The sequence below is a fragment of the Lates calcarifer genome, linkage group LG3, assembly GCF_001640805.2.
Source record: "Lates calcarifer isolate ASB-BC8 linkage group LG3, TLL_Latcal_v3, whole genome shotgun sequence".
Taxonomy (NCBI): domain Eukaryota; kingdom Metazoa; phylum Chordata; class Actinopteri; family Centropomidae; genus Lates; species Lates calcarifer.
The window spans coordinates 14,993,640-15,016,334 of NC_066835.1; the positions used below are offsets into that span (position 1 = coordinate 14,993,640).

General features: G+C 38.5%; 3 protein-coding genes and 3 long non-coding RNA genes across 9 annotated transcripts in view; 4 read left to right on the top strand and 2 right to left on the bottom strand.

Annotated features, from left to right (window-relative positions):
- LOC108888832 (histone-lysine N-methyltransferase SETDB1-B) overlaps positions 1–1,960 on the top strand; it is a 34,082-nt gene extending 32,122 nt beyond the window's left edge. The window contains exons 7-10 of one of the 3 annotated variants that reach the window (XM_051067690.1): positions 785–858; positions 1,244–1,434; positions 1,540–1,663; positions 1,764–1,960. In XM_051067690.1, the coding sequence (XP_050923647.1) occupies positions 785–858; positions 1,244–1,434; positions 1,540–1,663; positions 1,764–1,765 (391 nt within the window). In that variant the 3' untranslated portion in view covers positions 1,766–1,960. The remainder of the gene's footprint in view (positions 1–784; positions 859–1,243; positions 1,435–1,539; positions 1,664–1,763) is intronic. The other 2 variants (XM_051067686.1, XM_051067687.1) reach the window with 2 other exon arrangements.
- A 2,129-nt stretch (positions 1,961–4,089) lies between these two features.
- On the top strand, positions 4,090–11,795 carry LOC108892999 (dual specificity protein kinase CLK2-like). The gene is given in 13 exon segments (XM_018690784.2): positions 4,090–4,164; positions 4,167–4,282; positions 4,438–4,723; positions 5,832–5,922; positions 6,790–6,856; positions 7,461–7,577; positions 7,824–7,990; positions 8,604–8,698; positions 8,860–8,989; positions 9,411–9,493; positions 9,821–9,900; positions 10,002–10,092; positions 10,224–11,795. Coding segments are annotated over 13 exon segments (1,587 nt in total). The 3' UTR covers positions 10,413–11,795.
- A 2,018-nt stretch (positions 11,796–13,813) lies between these two features.
- On the top strand, positions 13,814–15,148 carry si:ch211-81a5.8 (uncharacterized protein LOC560648 homolog). The gene is made up of 3 exons (XM_051067705.1): positions 13,814–14,037; positions 14,360–14,447; positions 14,532–15,148. Exons 1-3 carry the CDS (start codon positions 13,814–13,816, stop codon positions 14,682–14,684), a joined length of 465 nt encoding a protein of 154 aa, XP_050923662.1. The 3' UTR covers positions 14,685–15,148.
- Positions 13,934–15,432, bottom strand: LOC108893001 (uncharacterized). 2 transcript variants are annotated; one of them, XR_001962596.2, is made up of 3 exons: positions 15,199–15,432; positions 14,496–14,646; positions 13,934–14,023 (listed from the first exon to the last, which is right to left on the bottom strand). It is a non-coding gene; the product is annotated as an uncharacterized LOC108893001 (long non-coding RNA). The 2 variants fall into 2 exon arrangements; XR_001962597.1 differs by having other exon boundaries at positions 13,978–14,056.
- A 113-nt stretch (positions 15,433–15,545) lies between these two features.
- On the top strand, positions 15,546–20,295 carry LOC108893002 (uncharacterized). The gene is made up of 4 exons (XR_001962599.2): positions 15,546–15,779; positions 17,441–17,525; positions 18,476–18,537; positions 19,872–20,295. It is a non-coding gene; the product is annotated as an uncharacterized LOC108893002 (long non-coding RNA).
- An 822-nt stretch (positions 20,296–21,117) lies between these two features.
- LOC127139635 (uncharacterized) lies at positions 21,118–22,215 on the bottom strand. Its single transcript, XR_007809883.1, has 2 exons — positions 22,080–22,215; positions 21,118–21,454 (listed from the first exon to the last, which is right to left on the bottom strand). It is a non-coding gene; the product is annotated as an uncharacterized LOC127139635 (long non-coding RNA).
- Positions 22,216–22,695: the final 480 nt, after the last annotated feature.

Consider the following 22,695-nt stretch of genomic DNA (forward strand, 5'->3'; position numbering starts at 1 on the left):
CTGCCACCGAAACCTGACTGTGGGCAGCAGCACAGTGTCATTGAGCGGGCATGCTTTGCCTTTGTCCCGAGTCAGTCAACCCACCTCAGAACATGTATGCTGCTGGAATGATTGAAGGGAACTACTGCCCCTCCTTGCCTCAAGCTGCCTGTCCATGCCTGTATATTTTGAATTGTCCTGACTTTCCACTGTTGACTATAAACCTTAAGAAAACAGTTTAATAGTAATAATTCAAAGAAGAGGTTCAAGAGCTTGAACAATGTCAGAGAAGAAGTGGAAAGAAAGAAAGTGGGGTGGAAGAGTTTAACATACTTACATCCACAGATTCCTGATACAGCAGTATAACATTATCTAGAGAGAGTACAAGCAAATATTGAATGTTGGAGCAAAAGTGGACCATTTGTATGGTGATTAGACATGTTTTGTTTATGAAAATGTTTGCTTTCTTTACAGAAGATGGTAGGTGAAATACAAGGTTCATTTTCTGGAGAAGGGGAAGAGCCTTGTGTCTGGTCACCACATCGCCTGGGACAGCATGCCAAAGTGGAGCAGCTGTTTGTCGGTGCTCGTGTGGTGGTCAAACGTGAGGCTGACCAGACACACTTCTGCCCTGGTGTCCTAGCAGAGCTCCCCAACAAACCGAAAGGTGTGTGTGTGTTTATTTTCTTTTTGTAACAAATTACTTAAATTATAAATTTTGATGATCCCGTTTATGAAGAAAAAAAATCACTTTAATTTTTCAGCCAAAACTATGGTTTGATAATTTTTTCCCCTTATTTTCCAGGTTCCTGATCTTTATTGATGATCACACACCTGTCTATGTTGCCCTACCTTTTTTTCACCTGGTGTGCAAACCATGTAAGTTTCATACAAGAACTGGTTTTGAGGATTTATTTCAGTGATGATGGTTGGATATGTTCGGTCAATTGTGACAGCTTTTTGAAAACTTGGGTGTGGATGGGAAAAGCCATTTGAATTGATCTCAGGCTGATGTTGTGTCTTGCACTTTTCTTTGTTTCATCATGATATATAAACATAACTCTGCATTATATCAAAAAACCCCATGATTCTGACCTTTGCTCAAATCCTCCAAAGTGATCCAATAATAACATTTACCGTATTGTAAATATGAAAATTTGTTCTTCATATGCTGAAGAATGAAACTAATTCCTGTTATTCAGCAGTAAACTCTGTCCTCAGTGGAGGGAGAATGACAGACTTTGGGGTTTTTTTTCTGTGACAGTGGAGGAGCCTTTGGACGATATTCCAGACAACACCCACAAGGATTTCATGAAGGAGTATGTGAAGAGCTGGCCTTACCCACCTCAGACCCAGTACAGGGTTGGACAAATAATTAATGCAGAATTTGAAGGAGTTCAGCAGAAGTGTGAGGTGCTGGTGGTCGACTGCAGCTTGATACAGGTTGTGTTTCAGGTCAGTACATTTAGACTCTTTAAAGCATTTGCAGTTGGATTCTTGACGTTTTTATCCTGTTACATATATGCATCAGTTATATACCTGATGTGTTGTCATGCTCAGATGGATCAACATAAAGAGTGGATCTACCGGGGCTCCATGCGCTTAGAACACATGATTAATATGAGGGAGCATCTGGAATTGAAAAAGGAGGAGAAGCAGAAGAACAAATCTACCTCAGGCAACTGTAAACACAGTTACTACTCTAAAACAAAACATGCAGTTATTCAAGTTATTCCCAGTGAATTATTTTTCTCCTCTTTATTTTTCTGTATTGTGTACTGCAGAATCGTCAAAATCTCGATGGTGGCTGCTGCTGCAAAACTCACCTCAGAGCTCAGCAATGTCCAGGCGGTACGGTGGATGCGACTCAAAGGTGCTACTGAAGACTCTGCCCGGCTGGAGTTGCTTGAAACTGTCACACTGTCTTGAAGTCATTTAAGTGTTGATTTAATTGTTTTTAAGTGGAATTGTATTATATTTTGTGTGTTTTTAATAAAACAATTGTCATACAGCTTTAACTCACAAATGTGGTTAATGGAAACAGCAGCTATTTTAGATGCACATAAATATAAAAAACTACAAACTTTTTGCAAGGTTGCAAACATTAACATAAATTATTTTCATTATGAATACATAGTTCAGTGTATAAAATATGATAAAATAGTGAATTGTGCTCATGTTATTCTCTGAACCCCATACCCAAATTACTTCATTGTGTCTTCAAATTTTAAGTTTACTTTAATAGAAAACTGACAAACTAGCAAATATTCACGTGAGCATTTGATACTAGGATATATTTGTCAAATGAAATAAACCATGAAAATTATTAGTCAGTTGATCAATTAATCAACAAATAATTTAAGCTCTAGAGTACTGGTTCTGGCTTCTGTGTGATTGGGGAAATAATGTCATGCACAGTTGGAGTCAATTTTTGATCTGGAGCCCCATAGGAGGTTGATCTGGTCATTGATACTGAGTCAAAATTGTGAAATGCGTTTTAAAAAATGAAATAAGTTAAACTTTGACAACATAGCGAGACAAGCCAAAAATAATGATAAATCAAAATTGAGATAGTAAGTAAATTTTCTTTAATTACATAAATATTTATCCATCATAATAATTATCTATCACTAACACATTCCTGGTCATCTGATGAAAGGAAATGACATTTTGACTTTAAAATGTGTGCACAACTGTTACTTATAACTTGAGCGTAGTAGGGTCACTAGTCATCTGTGGTTGTTCGTGTACTCACAGGACTGAATTAGACTTGAGGCGCAGGGAGGCGTTAGCACCTCTAGTCTGAACCAGAACTAGCTGCATTGGGCAGACAGGAAAAAAATAGCTGGCCGTCTGCTAGCAACATAGCTCTGAACCTCAGGCTAGCAAGAAGATAAAAGAAAGAACTGGATCGCCACCACGGATTTCTTGTGGGATAAACGGACGGGCCTCGCTGCTAAAACGGTAAATATTATACGTGAACCGTTTCGCGTCGTTAAACGAGCCACATTCCGATCAAACGGTTAGCACGGCGGCTAGCGTAGGTAGGTGTTTAGCTGGTGAACGTAGCTAAGCTAAGATGGCGGTCAAATTATTTACATTAGCTAATGTTGCTATCAGAGCATGCTAACTCCCAGTACGTCGCTTGTTGGCCAGTTAGTTCGCTGGTTTGAGTTTAGATATATTGCTGCCGTTGGTATGTCGGTGTTTGAAAACGAACACATATTTATAGTACTTTATGTCCAAGTGCTTAGTGAAATTAACAACGTTAACGGCAATGTTACTAAACGTGAGTATTGCACCGTTTTCATGGTATGAGAAAAGCATAAGCGACGCTTGTAGAAGTGTAACATTAACATCAGTGATTATCTTGTGATATGAATCTAGTTTCATTAACGCTTAACCGGTGATGGCATAATGTTACAATTACTAATGAGTTCCAAGTCAGTGTGTTTGTTGTTTACAGTCGTATGAAGCGCTACTGCATTTACGCCATTTACAGTGGTAGGTTGTTAGTAGTTAAACAGGATATACCACAGTTATTAAAAAGCATTTGATCACTATTCCGTCGTTTCACATATCGCGGGCACGCCTCAACAGTTGTCTGTGTCGCTGCAACTATTTTTGCACAGATTTAGAGGCTGCATGCTTCTTCACTGCACATTAAAGTTGGCAGTATGTGTCTCTGTGGTTTGCTGTATCCAAATGTAGGTTAGGCCCTCAACACAAGCACGTTTTTATCTTTATGTTTACATACTGTTGTAGTCAGTCAGCCCTCTGATTTTATCTGATCTGATTATAAGGTGCAGTCTGATCTAACATGTAACCCTTTTTATACAGTTGAATTTGTGGTCACAATTTTCTGTCTATTTAAGCTGCTTTTCTTACCAACTCACACAAACCAGTAAGAGTCTGGCAGGGGCCAGAGGAAACATTTGAACAGAACCACCTGTAAAACAAAGGGTTTTCTAAATTTGACTGTATCTGCTCCCTGTAGTTATTAACTCAACAAGCATTTCATTAATTTAAAAGGGCATTTTAGCTGTCTTGTCTTCTGTATTTGTTAACACAGAATTATATTTTTTGTATGTCCTTCTAACAATCCATTAGATGCCTCACACAAGACGGTACTCGTCTTCGGACAGAGACAGTCGAAGCAGCTACCAGGACCGCTACAGAGACAGAGACAGAGGGCGAAGACACCGCACAGAAGATCGCCCACCTACTCATCCAGCAGTGACAGAGACAGAGACAGAAAGGGACGGGGACACAGACAGGAAGGAAGCTATGTACGCTCAAGGAGGTATGTTTGTATCTATAGTTAGATTTGTTTGGTTTGTTACACTGAAAATTAATTTTATAGTACCAACTTTTCAGATCTTTTTTTTTGTTTGTTTGTTTTAGGTTTGTTTAGGTGTCATTCTGTAGGTTTTAATGCTTGACTGTCCTATGTTTCAGTCGTAGTTATGACAATCGTTCAACGGAGCACCGGCCATTTGACCGAAGATACTGCGAGGGATACAGACGCTTGGATCAGAGCCGAGATCGAGACCGTGACAGAGACAGGGAGCCACATGGAGCGGCTGAAAGTTACTATACACGCGACTTCTCCCCAAATATGTACGACTACCGACGCGGGCGCGAGAGGGAGCGTGAACGGGATGAGTCGTACAGGCGGAAAGGCAGCAGGCGTAAGCACAAACGAAGGCGGCGTAGAACCAGGTCCTATAGCCCATCCTCCTCGGTGAGTACAGCCATACCTGAGACTGTGTCTTAACTCTCCTCATCCTCTCTCTTTCCATCTCTGTCTCTTTCACTCAGCTCTTTCTGTCTCTGTCTTTCCCTAACCATTTCTTCTTCGCAGCCCCTGGAATTGGTAAGTAGTACAATCTTTATGATTTGTTTTTGTTTTGTCAGGGGGATTTTGTTTTAACTTTTTTTTGTTTAAGTGGGTTTTGTTGAAATTGGCAGTCTTTTTGGCAGAGCATTTTCATTTTTATGCAGACACTTTTTCATTAGTTTATTAATGATCACCACTAATTCTTGCTGCTCTTCAGGTACACAGCCACCATAGATTTCTTATCTTCTTAACTGCAACTTAAATTACACTTAATTATGTATCTGTGGCCTTACCTTTCATAAAAATGTACGTAGAAGTTGTCTTGTGTTTGAAAAGGCTTAAATGCCGTGGTAGCATTTGGTCGGCCACTTGAGAACTTTAGTGCAGAAAGACTGAAGAAAGTGAAAATGTTCTACCAAACATCATGCTAAATTCAGATTTAAATTGAACATGGTTTGGTTGTTAGAATTCACTGGCATTTAAAATGTCATAGAATGCCTTTTTTTTATTTGGCACATGTTTAGTATAAGTAGCAAGGGGTGAATACATGTTGAGGTTATCTCTATATGTCTCCTTTTGATTACATATGGTCCTCTCATTTTATTTTCCATCTTGTTTAATCTGAAAAGTCAGCCTGATAAGTTTTGAATTAGTTATTTTACTGTCTTAATTAGTTTTTGCGTTGATGAATGGATTTGCCAGTTGCTTCCTTGTTTGTAAGCAGCTGTGGAAAAGAGGGGGAGAGAAGCAGAGGACAACATGTGATCTTTGACTTGTTCCCTTGCACTATATCCCTATCGTTATATATTTCCTTCACGTGGTGTCATGCGTGAATCGCCCCATGACCACCAAACCCACCTACAACCACAACTACATCAACTACCGCCAACACCACCCTCTTCCTCCCTCCTCGTCTACCTGTGCCGCCTGACGCTGTGGCTGCGGCTGCCCCTGAAATCCCCCTGTTCCCTTTGGTCGTGTCGTGACCTGCTGATGGCGGTTTGGGTAACAGCGGAGCGACAGCCGGACGCGGGCACTGAGTGTGAGGGACGACGAGGAAGGGCACCTGATCTGTCGGAGTGGGGACGTCCTGCAAGAGAGATGTACTCACTGCCACTACTCTATCGTAACCCTTCTCCATATGAGTATTAAAGCATAGAGCATTTACATGACATGGGAGTGCCTGATGATGATGATGCCTTGCTAGAATGCTCTTCGCTCTAGCTGAAATAGCAGGGTGGATTGCAAGAATGTTGAAGAATTTAGGAGGGACTTTAGATACTTTCTCTGTTTTGTTCTAGGATTTTAAGCTGTGGAGCATTTTCTATGTTTCACAGGTTATTTGACTTCCTAAACATAGATCCCATTTGCAGCTGTTTGTCTCTGTTGTGTTTTAGATTAAAACTCAGTTACACTTTTAAATCTGTAACTTCAGCTAGCTATTTTCCACCACAAGGGTTTTAGGGATTTTGTTAATTTGTTTTTAGTCAACATCTAACATGCACATCACCTATTCCTAGCATCCCTTATAGTAACTGATGCCCATATAGACAGTACATTTATACTAACACTTTTGTTACTTTCAAGGTCATGCATTGTTAAGTAAAAATACTAATCATTTTTCCAGTTTTACACTCACGCCCCGTGTCCTTTTGGACAAAGACAGACACATCTTGAAAGGATGTGCCCTCATTTTCGGCTGCAAATTGGTCATCAAACGAAGGGAGCACTTTACATTTGCCCCCCTCATCATAGAGCAATGCATCTGATTATCATAGATTACCTCAAAGTGTTTCAAGCCTGCCAGATTGAATAGGCAGCCATTTGAAAAGGGGATGGGCGCTAGCATGGATACGCCTGTCTACACTTTTGCATTATGTATTCTTGCTTAAGTCCACATGTTTAATGCTCCTGTTCTTTCTTTCCCTGCTCTCCCTTTCTCCTCCTCTTCTCTCTGTGTTGTGTTGCAGATGAGATTGTCAGCACTTTGGGGGAAGGCACCTTTGGGAGGGTGATGCAGTGCATTGACCATCGCAGGTGTGTGTGTGTGTGTGTGTGTGTGTGTTTGTGTGTTTGTGTATGTCAATTTAAGCTGAAAAACAACAGCTGTCAGCCTCTGGGGTCCTATTTCCAAGACCCCCAGTAGGGAATATTTACTCACAGTTTTTGTGTTGTGCTTGTCAGGAGTTAGACTTTAGCAGAATGAGATGGGGAAGTAGTAGATAGTAATATTTAACATCTGCATTTAATGAAGTTTACCACTATTGTTTAGTGTTTCCATTGGCTGTTTATTTAAAAGGTACTCCATCAGATTTACCCCATTTTATTTCTGCTACCTTTGTTGATTTCATGGCACAGTTTACTACAGGCAAATTCTAGGCTAATGTCTTTTCACTAGCTGGAGCTAGTGACCCCCCTTTTTGTCCTCAAATAAATAACATGTAGAGTAGAGACTTTTCTAGCATAGTATAAACTATTAACTCCTACGTTTTAACTGTAAAGTCAAACAAATCATAACACTTTGGTGTTATGAACTGTGTACAGTCAGGCCCTTTTTGGGGAACTGCATCTCCTTCTCAGAGTGAAGTTTACAAACAAATGTGGTGTCTGGTTTGTGTTTAATTACCTCTTGTGTTTACAGGGGAGGAGCCCATGTTGCCCTGAAAATAATCAAAAACGTGGAGAAGTACAAGGAAGCAGCTCGTCTGGAGATCAACGTATTGGAGAAGATCAATGAGAAGGACCCTGATAACAAATTGTGAGTTTTTAATAAGTACTGTTGTGCTGCAATTAAATGAACTTAATCTATTAGTAACATTGCTTTCACCAACACCATTTTCCTTATTTGAGCGGCGCTGACAGCACATGCCACTGACCAATATAACTTTGCTCATGTCAGTAGGCTCATCCTTCTCTGTAACCTTTTTAAGATTTGCCTAGAAATGTTGTATTAGGCATATATGATTCACTACATCAAACCTCTTGTATCCTGTTTGCTTTGCAGTCTGTGTGTACAGATGTACGACTGGTTCGACTACCACGGTCACATGTGTATCTCCTTTGAGCTGCTAGCTCTCAGCACCTTCGACTTTCTAAAAGAAAACAACTACTTGCCCTACTCAATTGGTCAGGTCAGACACATGGCCTACCAAATCTGTCTCGCTGTAAAGTGTAAGTTTTTTAATGTCCTCTGTTTGATTTTTAGAACATAAACTTATTTTATTAGGAAAATGAAAACTGCAGAAATATCAACTTATTGCTGAGTTGAAACAACCAACAGAACATGTTCAGCAAATACACTCTGACTCCTAGAACTTAAACTTTGAAGTTGTTTTCCAACAAACACACCCATTGACATCTTGACATCAGTCGCATACATGTGGAGTGACTGGAGTAAAAGCAGCTGTTGTTTGTGTCTTTAACCACATGAGGGCATTATGGCTCTAAAGTGGACTGTGATTCTTACTAGGCTTCTTAAGAGATAATAATGCTGCATAAATCCTGGCCATGACTATTAAGTTGTTCAGTTTACTGTTTCACATGTCAGTATCTGGATGGATTCTATTCTTTTTATTATTCTTAATGTTGTTCCTAAGGTTATTTATTGGTTTAGTTTTAGTAAACACTATTATCATCTATTATGTTGTACTAATATATTTGATCTAATCTGAGAGGAATTAAAATTAGCATACTGAATGTTAAGAAGATGTATTGAATAATGTAGCTCAAAGTTCACTTCCTGTCAAATGTGAAAGACTAAATATGCAATGTTTTTTCTCCACAGTTCTCCATGACAATAAGCTGACACACACAGACCTAAAGCCTGAGAACATTCTGTTTGTCAACTCAGACTTCACAATGTCCTACAATGTAGAGAAGGTAAGAGGCAGTAAAAAGGGCTCATGAATAAATATGACATACCTGCTGCTGTGGCTAGTAACTATTCCACATCTACTACTGCAACAAAGTTTGCATAAGACTTTGTAGGAGAGTCAGTTCAAGTTCAGTTCTGAGAAATACTTGTGTTGCCTGTCTTGCAGAAACGTGAAGAACGGACGGTTAAGAGCACAGCAGTACGTGTAGTGGACTTTGGCAGCGCCACTTTTGACCATGAGCACCACAGCACCATTGTATCCACACGGCATTACCGTGCCCCTGAGGTTATACTAGGTGAGAGTTACTGTAAGCTGTTGGCCATGAATTCATTGAAAACACCAATTCTCAGAAAGTCCTGTATGATTACTTCCACAAATCACAAGTCCAATCAAAACAACGAACATATATTCAATGGGGAAATCAGTTTGGAGATGTGCAGATGTGCCTGTTTCAGTTGACACAACTCAACTGTTCACACTTTATAGCTCAGGTTTTTACCTGGAAGTTCCTGTAGAAACTGGTTTTGTCCAAATAGTTGGCACAAGCACAGCTCAGCATTCCTGCTTGAATTACTCTGATGAAAAGAATTTTAAGGTTCTTTATTCTGCAGGAAATAAGGTGTCAGCAAGTCTTAACCCAAGCCTGGAGTTCTCACCATATGTGATACATTTTTATTAGTATTTGTAAGTATTCATTGTGTGTTTTTGTCCTTCAGAGCTGGGCTGGAGCCACCCCTGTGATGTGTGGAGCATTGGCTGTATCCTGTTTGAGTACTACCTGGGCTTCACCTTGTTTCAGGTACAACAGCAGCCTACTGCTGCCAGCAGGTTGCCACCAATACCATAGCTAATAAACAATAAATAAGGACTGACATCCCACTCTGAAATACTTGATAAATGTGGCCCTGTATTTTGCCAAACACACAAATGTGACACACAGCAGCAATTAGTTGATCCAGTTGTTAACCTGGTAGGAATTAACCCTTGCCGCCACTTGTGAGCTCTGACTGTATGTAGCAGGAGAATCAGCAGCAGATAAACCCTGATTATCTTCTGAATCAGTCACCCTTTCTGTCTTGTTCTCTTTGCTGCTGAATCAAGATTATCTAATTCACACTTCTTTCAGACTCATGACAACAGGGAGCATTTGGCCATGATGGAGAGAATCCTGGGACCAGTGCCCTCTAGGATGATTCGTAAGACGAGGTGAGAGAACATAAAAACCCACCAAAGTGGTTCACCTTCTGTGTTGAAATCAACATGTATACATTCGGACAGTGCTCACACTGATGTCTATACTCTCTCAGGAAGCAGAAGTACTTCTATCGTGGCCGTCTGGACTGGGATGAGAGCTCCTCAGCGGGGAAATATGTCAGAGAAAACTGCAAACCTCTGCGGGTAAGAGGAGGAGATGTGCAGAGGGAAAGGAATGCACTAAAGGAGTGTCTTTGTCTTATACTACTGCTCCTCTACTGACAGTCACTAAATATTCCCTGTCATCTCTTTTGTCCTCTCTGTCTTTCCATCAGCGGTATCTGCTCTCGGAGGCGGAGGAGCACCACCAATTGTTTGACCTCATTGAAAGCATGTTGGAATATGAGCCCTCTAAGAGGCTGGCACTGGCTGACTCCCTCAAACACCCTTTCTTTGAGAATGGTGGCATTGGTGAGGCAGCGGGCAGCAAGAACTGGGAGGGCAACAGAGACATCAGCCGGTGACCCACAAGCCTCCAAAGACTGAATGACAGAGGAGATCAAGTCTTTTATATGTGAACAGGTGAACTGTTGAATTAATAGGGGCTTCGGACGTTTTCTGTCGTTTTTCTTTTAAGCATGGACACCTTAATGTCTCGCTCCTCCATCCCGTCCCTCTGATGTCCACCTCTGCAGCCACAAGAGGCATGTGTTTTCTTTTTTTTCAGCAGCAGAGAGACCAAAATAACCCACAAAGACTGGAAACGAGTCAAGATTAATTTTTTGTAGGGGTCACAGCCTCAGTAGAGGACAAAAATCTTAAATGGAAGATTATTTGAACCCAAAGTAGCCCTCTATGCAGCTCCTGTCTTCCTTTTGACTTCTGAACCACCTTTTTCCCTTCCGTCCGTCATATAATTTTCATCAGCATGTGAAGAAAATAATTCACCCCACTTAGGAAATAAGCACCACTGCACTCAGTCATAAGAAAACTGTTATGGAGAAGAAATGTCTTCTGATTCTGAAGTCTAAGGAAAGGGTAAAAGGGAGATAGAGCTGTGTATGCAGCACAGGTCCTCACCTGCATAATTCTAAACATAGAGACACACAGGATATTCAATTATGCTAGCAACAAATCAGCAAAAGTGAATATCAAATTTCCCTGGCAAGAATCTCTAGCAGAAGCAAGTGTCTCAGGTTTATGTTTACGTTTTTGTTAAGTGAGCACTTGCACTGTGTATAATTTTTCATGTGTCTTTTTTTTAATGTATAAAAGGGTCGTCCTCTGCATGGAGACTATAGCCCTTAATCTCCAGTCATTAGGCCTCTTATTATTCGCCAGTGAGATAATAATGGTGATGGACACTCCACACACACAGGCCTCTGTAGCCTGTCTTATTGATAGATATGTCTGTTTGTTACGGTATGCAATGCTTTCTGGGTATGCGAGTGTGTGTGTGTGTGAGTGAGTGTGTGGGTGTGTATAGAGGTGTGGATGGAGCGGGTGACACTTTCACATCAATGTTTGCTAAGAGACTTCTTAGTAGTTCAGCATTAGTCATAGGAACATTCTCATATACAAAAAAAACAAACTGCCTTTTTTCATGTGTGATATGGTCAGACCTGAAGTCTCTCCATTGAGGTTAAGCACACAGCTCCTGGTGGTAGCCAATGAGCCACACACAACTCCTGTCGACGTATTTATTTTGAGTTCCAGTAGGTCATAGTCCCCACCCCCACACCTGTAAATGACTTGTTTTTTTGTATGAAATTAAAGCGTATAAAACTGTATATATGTATGATTGTGTAGAATTAAAGTTAAGTCCTCCTTGCCAGAGGCTTATGGTGCTCTCAGTATCAGTTTGGGCCCCTGGTAGCTTAAAGGAGGTGTTCTGTCTTTAAATACCACCACTGTGTCTGAGTCCATCTCTTACCTCACTGACTAGTACCACTGTTAGATGATTTACTACTTTAAGATCAGAGGGGTGGCTGAAATATATATGGGGACACAAGGAAAATCCCGTGTCTAAATGTTTTCAGCAGGTCCTAGAAGTTATATGTGAATGGAACATTTATGTGTATTTGCAGCTCAAAAATTTATGTGTAAATTATTTTTCTTTAGATAATTCTTACAGATCATATTTCTTTGAAACAACTAGATGCTATTTTGTTTTTACAGTTGGGCCACAGGACTTAGACCTTCAAGCCACTGTTGTTTTAAGTAGCTCAAAGAAACTTTCAGTCACCAGTTTTTAGTGCAAAGCTTGCAGGGACCCTGAAGCTAATCATCATTCCAAAATAAAACCACTCTTGACCCTAGGTAACTTTTGTTCAAAACTAATCCCTATTTCATCTCCTTCTAAACCTGAGCTCAGCTGTTGCCCTGTCCAATGGACATGGGGGAAGATCTGCTGCAACAGGTGTATGGATGCTCTGTCATGAAAGCTTCCCCATCTGTCGGTAACATGCCGGTCTCTTTTATTAACCTCACTGACGGTCTGCATTCCTTCTCCCTTCACCTTTGAGCCATTCATGGATAGATCATTCTGCTAAGGGTTATAGTAACAGGTGTAGAGCCTCCTACTATACTGTTAATATATAGAAATGTAATTGGCAAAGGGCCCTGTCACACAACAGGATTCCAGGGTAAAAATAATATATGCCTCGACTGTTTAAAACTGTTTACTGTTCAGTTTAGCCACTCAGATGAGTTGTTAAATAACAATTTTAGGTTTAATCCCTTCCTGTCAGAGAAGTAGAAATCAAAGTGTAAAAGAAATGTGAGAGAAATATATGAAGTAATAGGATGATGCTGTTAGACTGAAAAAGCCACAACTTAAAGCTAGTTCTCTGTGCCCTTTGTCAATTTGAAACACAGTTGTAGGTAGAAATATCAGATATTTGAAGCATCAAAATTAATTGGGTGGAGGGCCTGAAAGTTATTTCTCCCAAGACCTGGACTCAGTTCTGAGTTCACTGAGTGAGTGAATGAATCAATGAATGAAATGAGTCATTCAGCTTTGTGACTCAGGTGCTTAATGTTTCCCGTCAATGAAGCTGCCTTCCTGTCCTCAGTGGGGGGGAAAGAAGAGATCCTTCTTGCGTCATAAAAGCATCACCTTCCACCATCTGTGTACGCTCCATCTGTCTGGCCCCCTCTGACACTGTATCACCAAAATTATCTCATCAGCTGTTCCTCAAATGGAAATTATACAGGTACTTGCTACTGAAATTAAGAATGTGAATTGTGAACTAACTATGTTTTACCCTTTTTAACCCTGTGCTTTAAGCGTAATGACCTGATATGAGCTTTTTCAGTGGTCAAATGTAAACAAGCTGCTGTTTTCCTGAGCAGGTTTGCTTGGAGTTGCTCTGTTGTTAATGAGATAAACAACTCTTGCGTCTTCAGTTAATCCTGTTTGAGGACCATGGAGGTCATCAGTCAAATCCCCATAAGAGCAGACAGAGCAGAAGTGTACACGAGTTGAAGTACAGGAAGTAATGCCACACATGGACTCTGCCCTTCACGGCTTTGACAAACGATTCTAGCAGCAGATTGTGTCTACAGGAGATAGCGCATGCAGGTGAGTCAATTATTTCTTTAAGACATATATATATTATATTGTGTTAATTTGCACTTTTAAAATGTGCCAACATTAGAAAACAAGAACACAGCTGTGTAGGGAACTTTAAAGAAATGAAAGCAACATGAGAGAATAATGCTGTTAATAAAAGTTGATGTTATTCTTCGTTGGCATAATTGATGTTCTTTGTATTTGCAGATAAAAGCCTCATTCCTGGTGTAAATTAAAAGAAGTCGGACATTTGTCCAGGACGTAGAAAGAATAAAGACACCAGTGTGTAATCCTATGTGCTGACACTGTCACAAAGCCGGGGAAACACCACCACGAGACAAACTCTGAAAAATGGATTCCCTCATGTCACTGGGTGCTCCCCTGAAGCAGTTCACCAGCTGTGTGTCGGGGAAAAGCGCCTCCAACAACAGAGGGGCCAATAGGAGCCAATCTGTCCGCAGAAGCAGCTTCGCCCGCAGGAAGAGCATCAGTAGGAGGAGAAGCCTTCCCTGCAGCAGCCAGAAAGTCCCTGACTCCTGGCTCAGAGTGTACCAGGCTGAACTGAAGAGAGAAAGGTACGGTGACTCAGTAGATCTGTTTCAAAAATGAACAGAAATGAAATTCATAAATTAAAAGTGATATAATGAGCTATAAAACAGGTATTTTAGTCGGTTATGGTGCTAGTTTCTTTCCAATTAGATGTGCAATAATTAGTTTAATTGTTACTGTAGTGTTTTAACAATCTGATAACAAAGTTAAAAGTTCAGTCACTGTCTTGTTATCCAGCTGAGACTTGGCCAGACAGACTTGGCTTAACGAGGATAAGGCTGTTCCTCACATGAATAAGCTGCTCGCCCATGTGCCATGCTTAACGTTACCCTGTGCTATTTTCCAAAGGAAACGACAGCAAGCCATACTGGCCAAGAAGAGCACTGAGAGGACGGTCAGAAAAACTCACTTCAGGAGCCACCACTGTCTCCCACGGGTAGGTGACCAGTGAAAATCAAAGTAAAATATTACGATTTTTACTCACCAGTATCAAAATCTAACACTTTTCTCCCACTTGCAGCAGACCACCACAGCTAGGAAACCGGCCCCAGCAAAGGATGATTCCTTCTTCGGAGCCTTCCAGGGCCTCAGTCTGGACGGACTGATGGGAAGCACAACTGGATCTCCTGCTGCTCCTGCCGCGGGTGGAGGAGATCAATGTAAAGTCATGTGAGACACAATACTTTGGGACAATCCAGACTGTTAAAATGTTCCTCATGCTCAAGAGACTTAAAAGAAAAAGGGCTCATGGAAGAGAGGTGATTTGGGTTGAAAACGAAGGTGAACTTGTTTGGATTATTGTCTTTATTGTATTTAGAAACTGTATCACTTAGGAAAGACAATATTGCTTGTTCTTGATTCCTTGCTGTACAGTGTCTCAATCTTTGTCTGTTCTATGACTCCGCTGAGCCTGAAGGCAATCATTAATATGACTCCAGCTGAAAAACTTCTCAGTACCTCTAATGACCTGCAAAAGCAAACGTAATAAATGACTTGTATCTGAGTTTGAACCTCATGACTTCTTTTCTTAATGTAGAGAAGTTATCTGTTAACTGACCAGAATGCAAGGTTGATGACTGACCCATATGGCATCCAATCATTTTTTTACGCATGCCTGCCAGATAGCATCACTCCTCAAAACAGAGGGGCTAACAATCTGGGGACTTGCACACCATCCTCACCCTTACCAGACGCTTGTCACCTGCCTCTGCTTCAACCTTGTTAGAGGACTGCCTGGAAGTTCTGAGGATCCTTAGATAATTTTGAGGTCCAACACTTAACATCAAATGCTCAAAGAAATAAACCTCCTGAGTGTCTGTTCAGTTCAAAACTGTGAAGGGAGCTATACTCCAGCTCTTACAATGCATTTAAGGCTTCTCTCCGTCTTTACGGTGATGAATTTTAAGACCAATCAGAAGCGGTTGCTAGGCGGACCCAGAGTGGCCCAGCCAATCAGCGTTTTTCTGCAAATGTTAGCCGACGTATGTCGTCATGACGTCGTGACTCGTCATTGGTCATGACTTTCTGAGGAACACAGAGAGGCGGAGAAACGAAGTCGGAAAACAAATTTAAAACATTTTTGAGTCACTCCCTCTCTTTGCTAGTACTGTGAAAAAACGTCGTTACGGCAGAGGTCTGGATACTAAAACAAACTCTGGAGCTGCTTTTCTGTCGTTAATGAAGAGGGCTGCATGCTAAAACAAACTCTGGAGCTGCTTTTTGTCGAACATGAGTGAGACTGGACGCTGAGCACACCTGCGGCACAAAGGTAAGACAAACAGTTAGCGGCTAACGTTAGCATTAACGTTATCGAAGAGCATTACCGTGTAATGCTAATGCTAACGCTAATTTTTTAAATTCCATTTTCAGTCATTTATATTCCGTGGGTGAGAGTGTGTTTGTGCTTCTGTGACTGAAGCGTCCCTGACATGAGTTGTGCAGGGTGATAACTGTTTAGTTGTCCATTTATCTGAGTACAACTCCGTTTGCATCTCTTTACAGTTATTACAATTGTTTTGCAGACATTTTACTGCTTTGTAATTTTGTACTCTAGGTTGGTCGTTTTAAGTCAATTTATGGCGGATTAGCATGTTGATGTGATCATTTTTGTGTCTCTTTGAGGTGATATTGCATCGTTGACTGTACTGCTACATATAGATGTCGGAGGAGAGGACTAGAGCTAGCCTCTTCCTGCCAGCACAGCCAATGTGAGCAGATAGCGCTGATATTTTTGATCTGACGTTTCCCACGTCTGCCCATCCATGTTTTTTCAGAAACCCACAACACTTGTAGGAGCTTTTCTTGCTCTTTACGTGTCGATTTGTGAACCCGTCTCCTCTGCAGCTCTTTTACCCCTGTGTGCGGACACACACACGGAGACACACGAGAAACAGGAAGCTGGGAGAGACACGTAAATGATCTTTTGATTTTTTACATTTTTTCTTTGCTTTTCTTTGGAGGGCGGGTCACGTTGCACCAGTAATGCAGTCATTACATTCAACAGAAGTGATACTGCCCCCAGCACCTCCTATAGAGCATTGAATTGTCAAGTGAACATGGTTCCTCTTACAAAATCCCTGGTTTTATGGTTTTATACGACGCGTCGACTAATTGTTTCAGCCCTAATTTATTCACCTCAAAACTCAAGTGTGATTGTCAAGGTTCTAGTGTTTAGTTTTCATTGTTGTATTCTTATACACTGTTCAGGTTTTGGAGGTGAACTGTTTCACTCTGAACTGTTTTCAAGTGTTTTACTTAGTTGTAGTTGTGTTTTCCAGGTTTACTGGTTCAGCTGCAGCAGCAGAAACACCAGTTCTCACCTGACAAACCAAATAGGTCCTTTAAGATTTATCTAGTCTGAAGAAATGTGCTGATGAGCTGAATTATTAATGTTAGTAACAATGCTACTGTTTAAACCCATGGTATTTAATGAGTTTAGTATTGAATATAATAATAACTGATTAATCATGTCTAGGAATTGTCAGAAAATAGTACTAGTTTTTAAGAATTCTAAATAATTGTGATTTAATTTTCTGCCTGTGAACTGAAGTATAATTAAAAATACAAGTTTAAACCCAGCTTTCAAAAATGTACTTTTTAATTTTTTTTATTATGCAGTTCACAGTAATATACATGATTCCTCCAGTCATTAATTGACACACAATTAATATAGAAATTTAAGATTTATGATAAACATTCTAGTTAATTTTTCCCAAATTTTTAATGTTATTGATTCTTAAAGATGTGATGCTCTTTTTTTGTCATATGTGACGGTAAGCAGCCCATTTTCTGAGACACTTCTTATGTTTGAAAAATGTTCTGGGTCAGCTGTAATTTTGAATATTTATGTGTTTTCATGGTTAACCTGTTGATGAGGAATAGGTAATAATGTATTGTACTTTTTCCTTTGTATATTTCTCTTTTTATTAGCTCCAAGTGACCTCACTTTGTCCACGATCACATAGAGTCTTCGTACAATGCAGGAATTCTTTGAGACCACAACAGAGGCCTCCAGGTAATTCACAAACAGCTTATGTGCAATGAGAAGACCAACACAGCACACCACACACTAACAGATGCACCACCAACAACCAGAGTCTGGACTCCCATAACTCACAGTCCAATCTCAAAACAAGACTTTAGAGTAAACAAACACGGTGGATGACAACTATTGTTGTGCTTCCATCTTCATTCAGTTTGCTTCCTCTTTGGCTATTCCATTCCACATGACAATCCACAGAGTGCATTCTCAGCTTTCCTCAGTGTTCCTCCCACACAACAGGATTTCTGATCAGAAATATTGAACGTGTTTAATATTTATCAAGGCAGCTCGTCTAAAATCACTCTGAACACACCTCACACCACAGGACAATCTGACAAGATCATCTTTAGAACCAACCAATAATCAGACCTTGTGCTGACGTTGATCAGGAGGGGGGATTTGGGCTGATAATCGGACCAATTAGCTTTTGGTGTCTACCCTGCTTTACTCTTTCTACTTATTTCTGCCTCCTTCTCTCTCTTTGTCTCTTTCTCTTTAGTTGCTCTCTCACTCACTCTCATGCCTTCTATCTATCTCCGTCTCCCCTCTTTCTCACTTTCTCTCTGTCTCTCTCCCAACCTTTACCTCTCTGTGTCTTTGTCATTAGTACAGTAAATCATAAATATGTGAATAACTTATTCAGTTTGCTTTCACACTAGAAACATTCATTTTGATTTCTATCAACCAAATTTAGTTCAAATTTTAACTGACTTAGGAGAAACAAACATTTCCATCCACTGCTTGGACTAGTTCTGATTAGTCCAGAACCAGTTAGTCCACACTTTGGTTTCTTTGTAGATTTTGAGTCTTTTACTTCTCTATCTTTTGACAGTTTGAAGTTTAAATACCCAGAAACACTCCTTTATTTTGATGTGTTAAAAGTCACATCTTTATATTAATGTTTGTTGTGTTTTTCTCCACAGGATTCAAACTTAAACCATTAAATCGCAGAGAGTAGAGGCAGACATGAAGACGTTTCCAGAAGGTCAGTGTTAGTTTATTCTTTTCAGTCTGACTCTGTCATTATCTCAGCTGCAGTTTAACACTTTAAAACCTCTTGTCTGGAACAAATAGCAACAAATTAAAGCTGTTGTAACTTATTAGTTATAATTAGTATTTTTCAACAATGTAGCTGCAAAAATATGGAAAAAACTATAGAAAATATAAAACCTTAGTTTGGAATAGAAACCCTTTAGTTTTAAAAAGTATAAAACTTTTAAATTGATAAATTGAAAACCTTTAAAAATTTGTCTAAAAAATAAATATAAAACTTTTAAAAATACATTTAAAACCTTAAATGAATAGTGTGTGTGGTTTCAGTGCCTTCAGCGGACACAGCCCCCCTTATTTTTTCATGATTCTGAAACCTAATTTTATATATTTGGATTTTTTTTTAACCATTCAAATTTAGCTGGGTGGTTAATAGCACATTTTTCTGTGGTGTGACTAACTCAGAACGCCACTAGTATAACTGCTTTACACAGACTTTTTAAGTATGTAGTATGTATTTAAAACCTTTAACAATAGGTTTAAGAATTAGGTATGAAACCTGTACAAAATAAATTTAGAACCTTAAAAAAATGTCTAAACCATAAGTATTAAATCCATAAAACGTACAAAATCCTAACCAGTAAGTCTAAAAAAACCAAGTATAAAACCTTTAAATATATAGTTAAAACCTTTTAAAAATATATTTAAAAGTAAAACATAAGTATGAAACTTTTTGGAAAATGACAAACTCTAAAAACTATATGTTTGAACAATGAGTGTAAAACCTTTTTAAAAGTATAAAACTATAAAACATATATTTTCAAAATGTTTGAAAATAGATTTAAAATTAAAACATGAGAATCATTATATTTTTTCTTAAAATAAAATGCAATAAAATAATAGAGAAATGCAACTCAAACTCAAAGTTTAGAAAGACACTTTATTTAAAGACAATTATTTTATTCCAGACAACATTTAACAAATCACAGCAAATATAATGACAGACACTTGACCACAAGGAAACACTTGTTAGAGCTGGTTAGAGTTAGTTATGAGCACATTTTCCAAAGACAAACATGTCTACCAAGTGTCTTTCTGATCATTTAACTACTTGTGATACATTTATTAAATAGTTGTATCATAAGGTGTTATAAAGACATATTAGTCTTTGGAAAACGTGCCCATGACTTCATTACAGATGGTAGAGAAAAACAAAGTGTTTACACTTGAACAACAGGAAACCAACACTGTTTACAGCAGTTAGATGGTGGAGGTCTTTTATCTAATTAACAGCTTCGTAACACTTTCGTTTTCTTTCATCCACTTCAGGTCTTCAGCTGCTGTCGTCTTCTCCTCCTACAGAGACAAGAACACATGTTAATCACAGAAACCGATCAGCAAATCAAAATATTTGTAGGACATTCTATTCTGACAATTTTTAAAATGTTTTTGACTACTAAACTATGACATGCAGCTTAAGACAAAGTAGCTGTCTTATGTCTGTTTTCCACAGACACACATTCACACCTCTACTCAGTGTTTGTGGGTAAGGTTAGATTTTCATTTAGCAATTTTTCTGTTTGAAATATCAGTAACTGTGACTCAAATTGAATCTATTACTATGTACATAGTCCTGTTTATACTGTTCATATTGTGTTTAATTCTTATATATTATGTATTATCTTGTTTTGTGTGTGTGTATATATATAAAAAATGCCCTTTTAATTTTTGCTGTTGCAACACTGAATTTCCCAGATGAAGGATTATCTTACTCAAATAAATACTTCTGAACACTGAATATTATTTCTATTTTTATCTGTTTGATATTGTATGCAAGTGAATATTTTTAGCCAGAGATTAGTGTTTTTAGCCTCAATTACACATTTTAATCACAGGCTGCAAGTAGACATTACTAAAATACAAAATCACTTGTGATTCAAAAATAGAGAAACTCAACTCAAAAGTTATGATATTGTGACGCTTTACTATGACAGTTTTTGTCATTTTTTTGAAGCCTTACTATAATAACATTTTTGACGCCTATGACATTTTTTGACGCCTCACTATGACATTTTTGACAGTTTTTGACGCCTTACTATGACTTTTTTTTGGTCTTTTTTTGACACATGACGTTTTTTTGATGCTTTAATATAACATTTTTTGACAGTTTTTGATGCCTTACTACACTGACATTTTTTGTCATTTTTTACATTTCTTGACGCCTGACATTTTTTGACGCCTCACTATGACATTTTTTGTCATTTTTTTGATGCCTTACTATAATAACATTTTTGATGCCTATGACTTTTTTTGGTCTTTTTTTAACACCTATGACATTTTTGACAGTTTTCGATGCCTTTTTTTACTATGACAGATTTTGACATTTTTTTGAAGCCTTACTATAATAACATTTTTGACGCCTATGACATTTTTTGACGCCTCACTATGACATTTTTGACAGTTTTTGACGCCTTACTATGACTTTTTTTTTGTCTTTTTTTGACACGACGTTTTTTTGATGCTTTAATATAACATTTTTGACGCCTATGAAATTTTTTGACGCCTCACTATACTATGACATTTTTTGACGCCTTACTATACTATGACATTTTTTTGACGCCTTACTATACTATGACATTTTTTGACATTTTTTGACGCCTTACTATACTGTGACATTTTTTGACGCCTTACTATACTATGACATTTTTTGCCATTTTTTGACGCCTTACTATACTGTGACATTTTTTGTCATTTTTTGACGCCTTACTATACTATGACATTTTTTGACGCCTTACTATACTATGACATTTTTTGTCATTTTTTGACGCCTTACTATACTATGACATTTTTTGACGCCTTACTATACTATGACATTTTTTGACGCCTTACTATACTATGACATTTTTTGACGCCTTACTATACTGTGACATTTTTTGTCATTTTTTGACGCCTTACTATACTACGACATTTTTTGTCATTTTTTGACGCCTTACTATACTATGACATTTTTTGACGGCCTTACTATACTGTGACATTTTTTGACGCCTTACTATACTATGACATTTTTTGTCATTTTTTGACGCCTTACTATACTGTGACATTTTTGTCATTTTTTGACGCCTTACTATACTATGACATTTTTTGTCATTTTTTGACGCCTTACTATACTATGACATTTTTTGACGCCTTACTATACTATGACATTTTTTGTCATTTTTTGACGCCTTACTATACTATGACATTTTTTGTCATTTTTTGACGCCTTACTATACTATGACATTTTTTGTCATTTTTTGACGCCTTACTATACTATGACATTTTTTGTCATTTTTTGACGCCTTACTATACTATGACATTTTTTGACATTTTTTGACGCCTTACTATACTATGACATTTTTTGACGCCTTACTATACTGTGACATTTTTTGTCATTTTTTGACGCCTTACTATACTATGACATTTTTTGACGCCTTACTATACTGTGCCATTTTTTGACGCCTTACTATACTATGACATTTTTTGTCATTTTTTTGACACCTTACTATACTATGACATTTTTTGCCATTTTTTGACGCCTTACTATACTATGACATTTTTTGACGCCTTACTATACTATGACATTTTTTGATACCTTACTATACTATGACATTTTTTGTCATTTTTTGACGCCTTACTATACTATGACATTTTTTGACGCTTACTATACTATGACATTTTTTGACGCCTTACTATACTATGACATTTTTTGCCATTTTTTGACGCCTTACTATACTGTGACATTTTTTGTCATTTTTTGACGCCTTACTATACTATGACATTTTTTGTCATTTTTTGACGCCTTACTATACTATGACATCTTTTGTCATTTTTTGACGCCTTACTATACTATGACATTTTTTGACGCCTTACTATACTATGACATTTTTTGTCATTTTTTGACGCCTTACTATACTATGACATTTTTTGACGCCTTACTATACTATGACATTTTTTGCCATTTTTTGACGCCTTAGTATACTGTGATCATTTTTTGACGCCTTACTATACTGTGACATTTTTTGTCATTTTTTGACGCCTTACTATACTGTGACATTTTTTGTCATTTTTTGACGCCTTACTATACTATGACATTTTTTGTCATTTTTTGACGCCT

Coding starts and splice junctions, on each gene's coding strand:
- si:ch211-81a5.8 (XM_051067705.1), top strand. CDS start 13,814: ATGGATTCCCTCATGTCACTGGGTGCTCCCCTGAAGCAGTTCACCAGC. Junction 14,038..14,359: donor GCTGAACTGAAGAGAGAAAG/GTACGGTGACTC, acceptor TATTTTCCAAAG/GAAACGACAGCAAGCCATAC. Junction 14,448..14,531: donor GCCACCACTGTCTCCCACGG/GTAGGTGACCAG, acceptor TCCCACTTGCAG/CAGACCACCACAGCTAGGAA.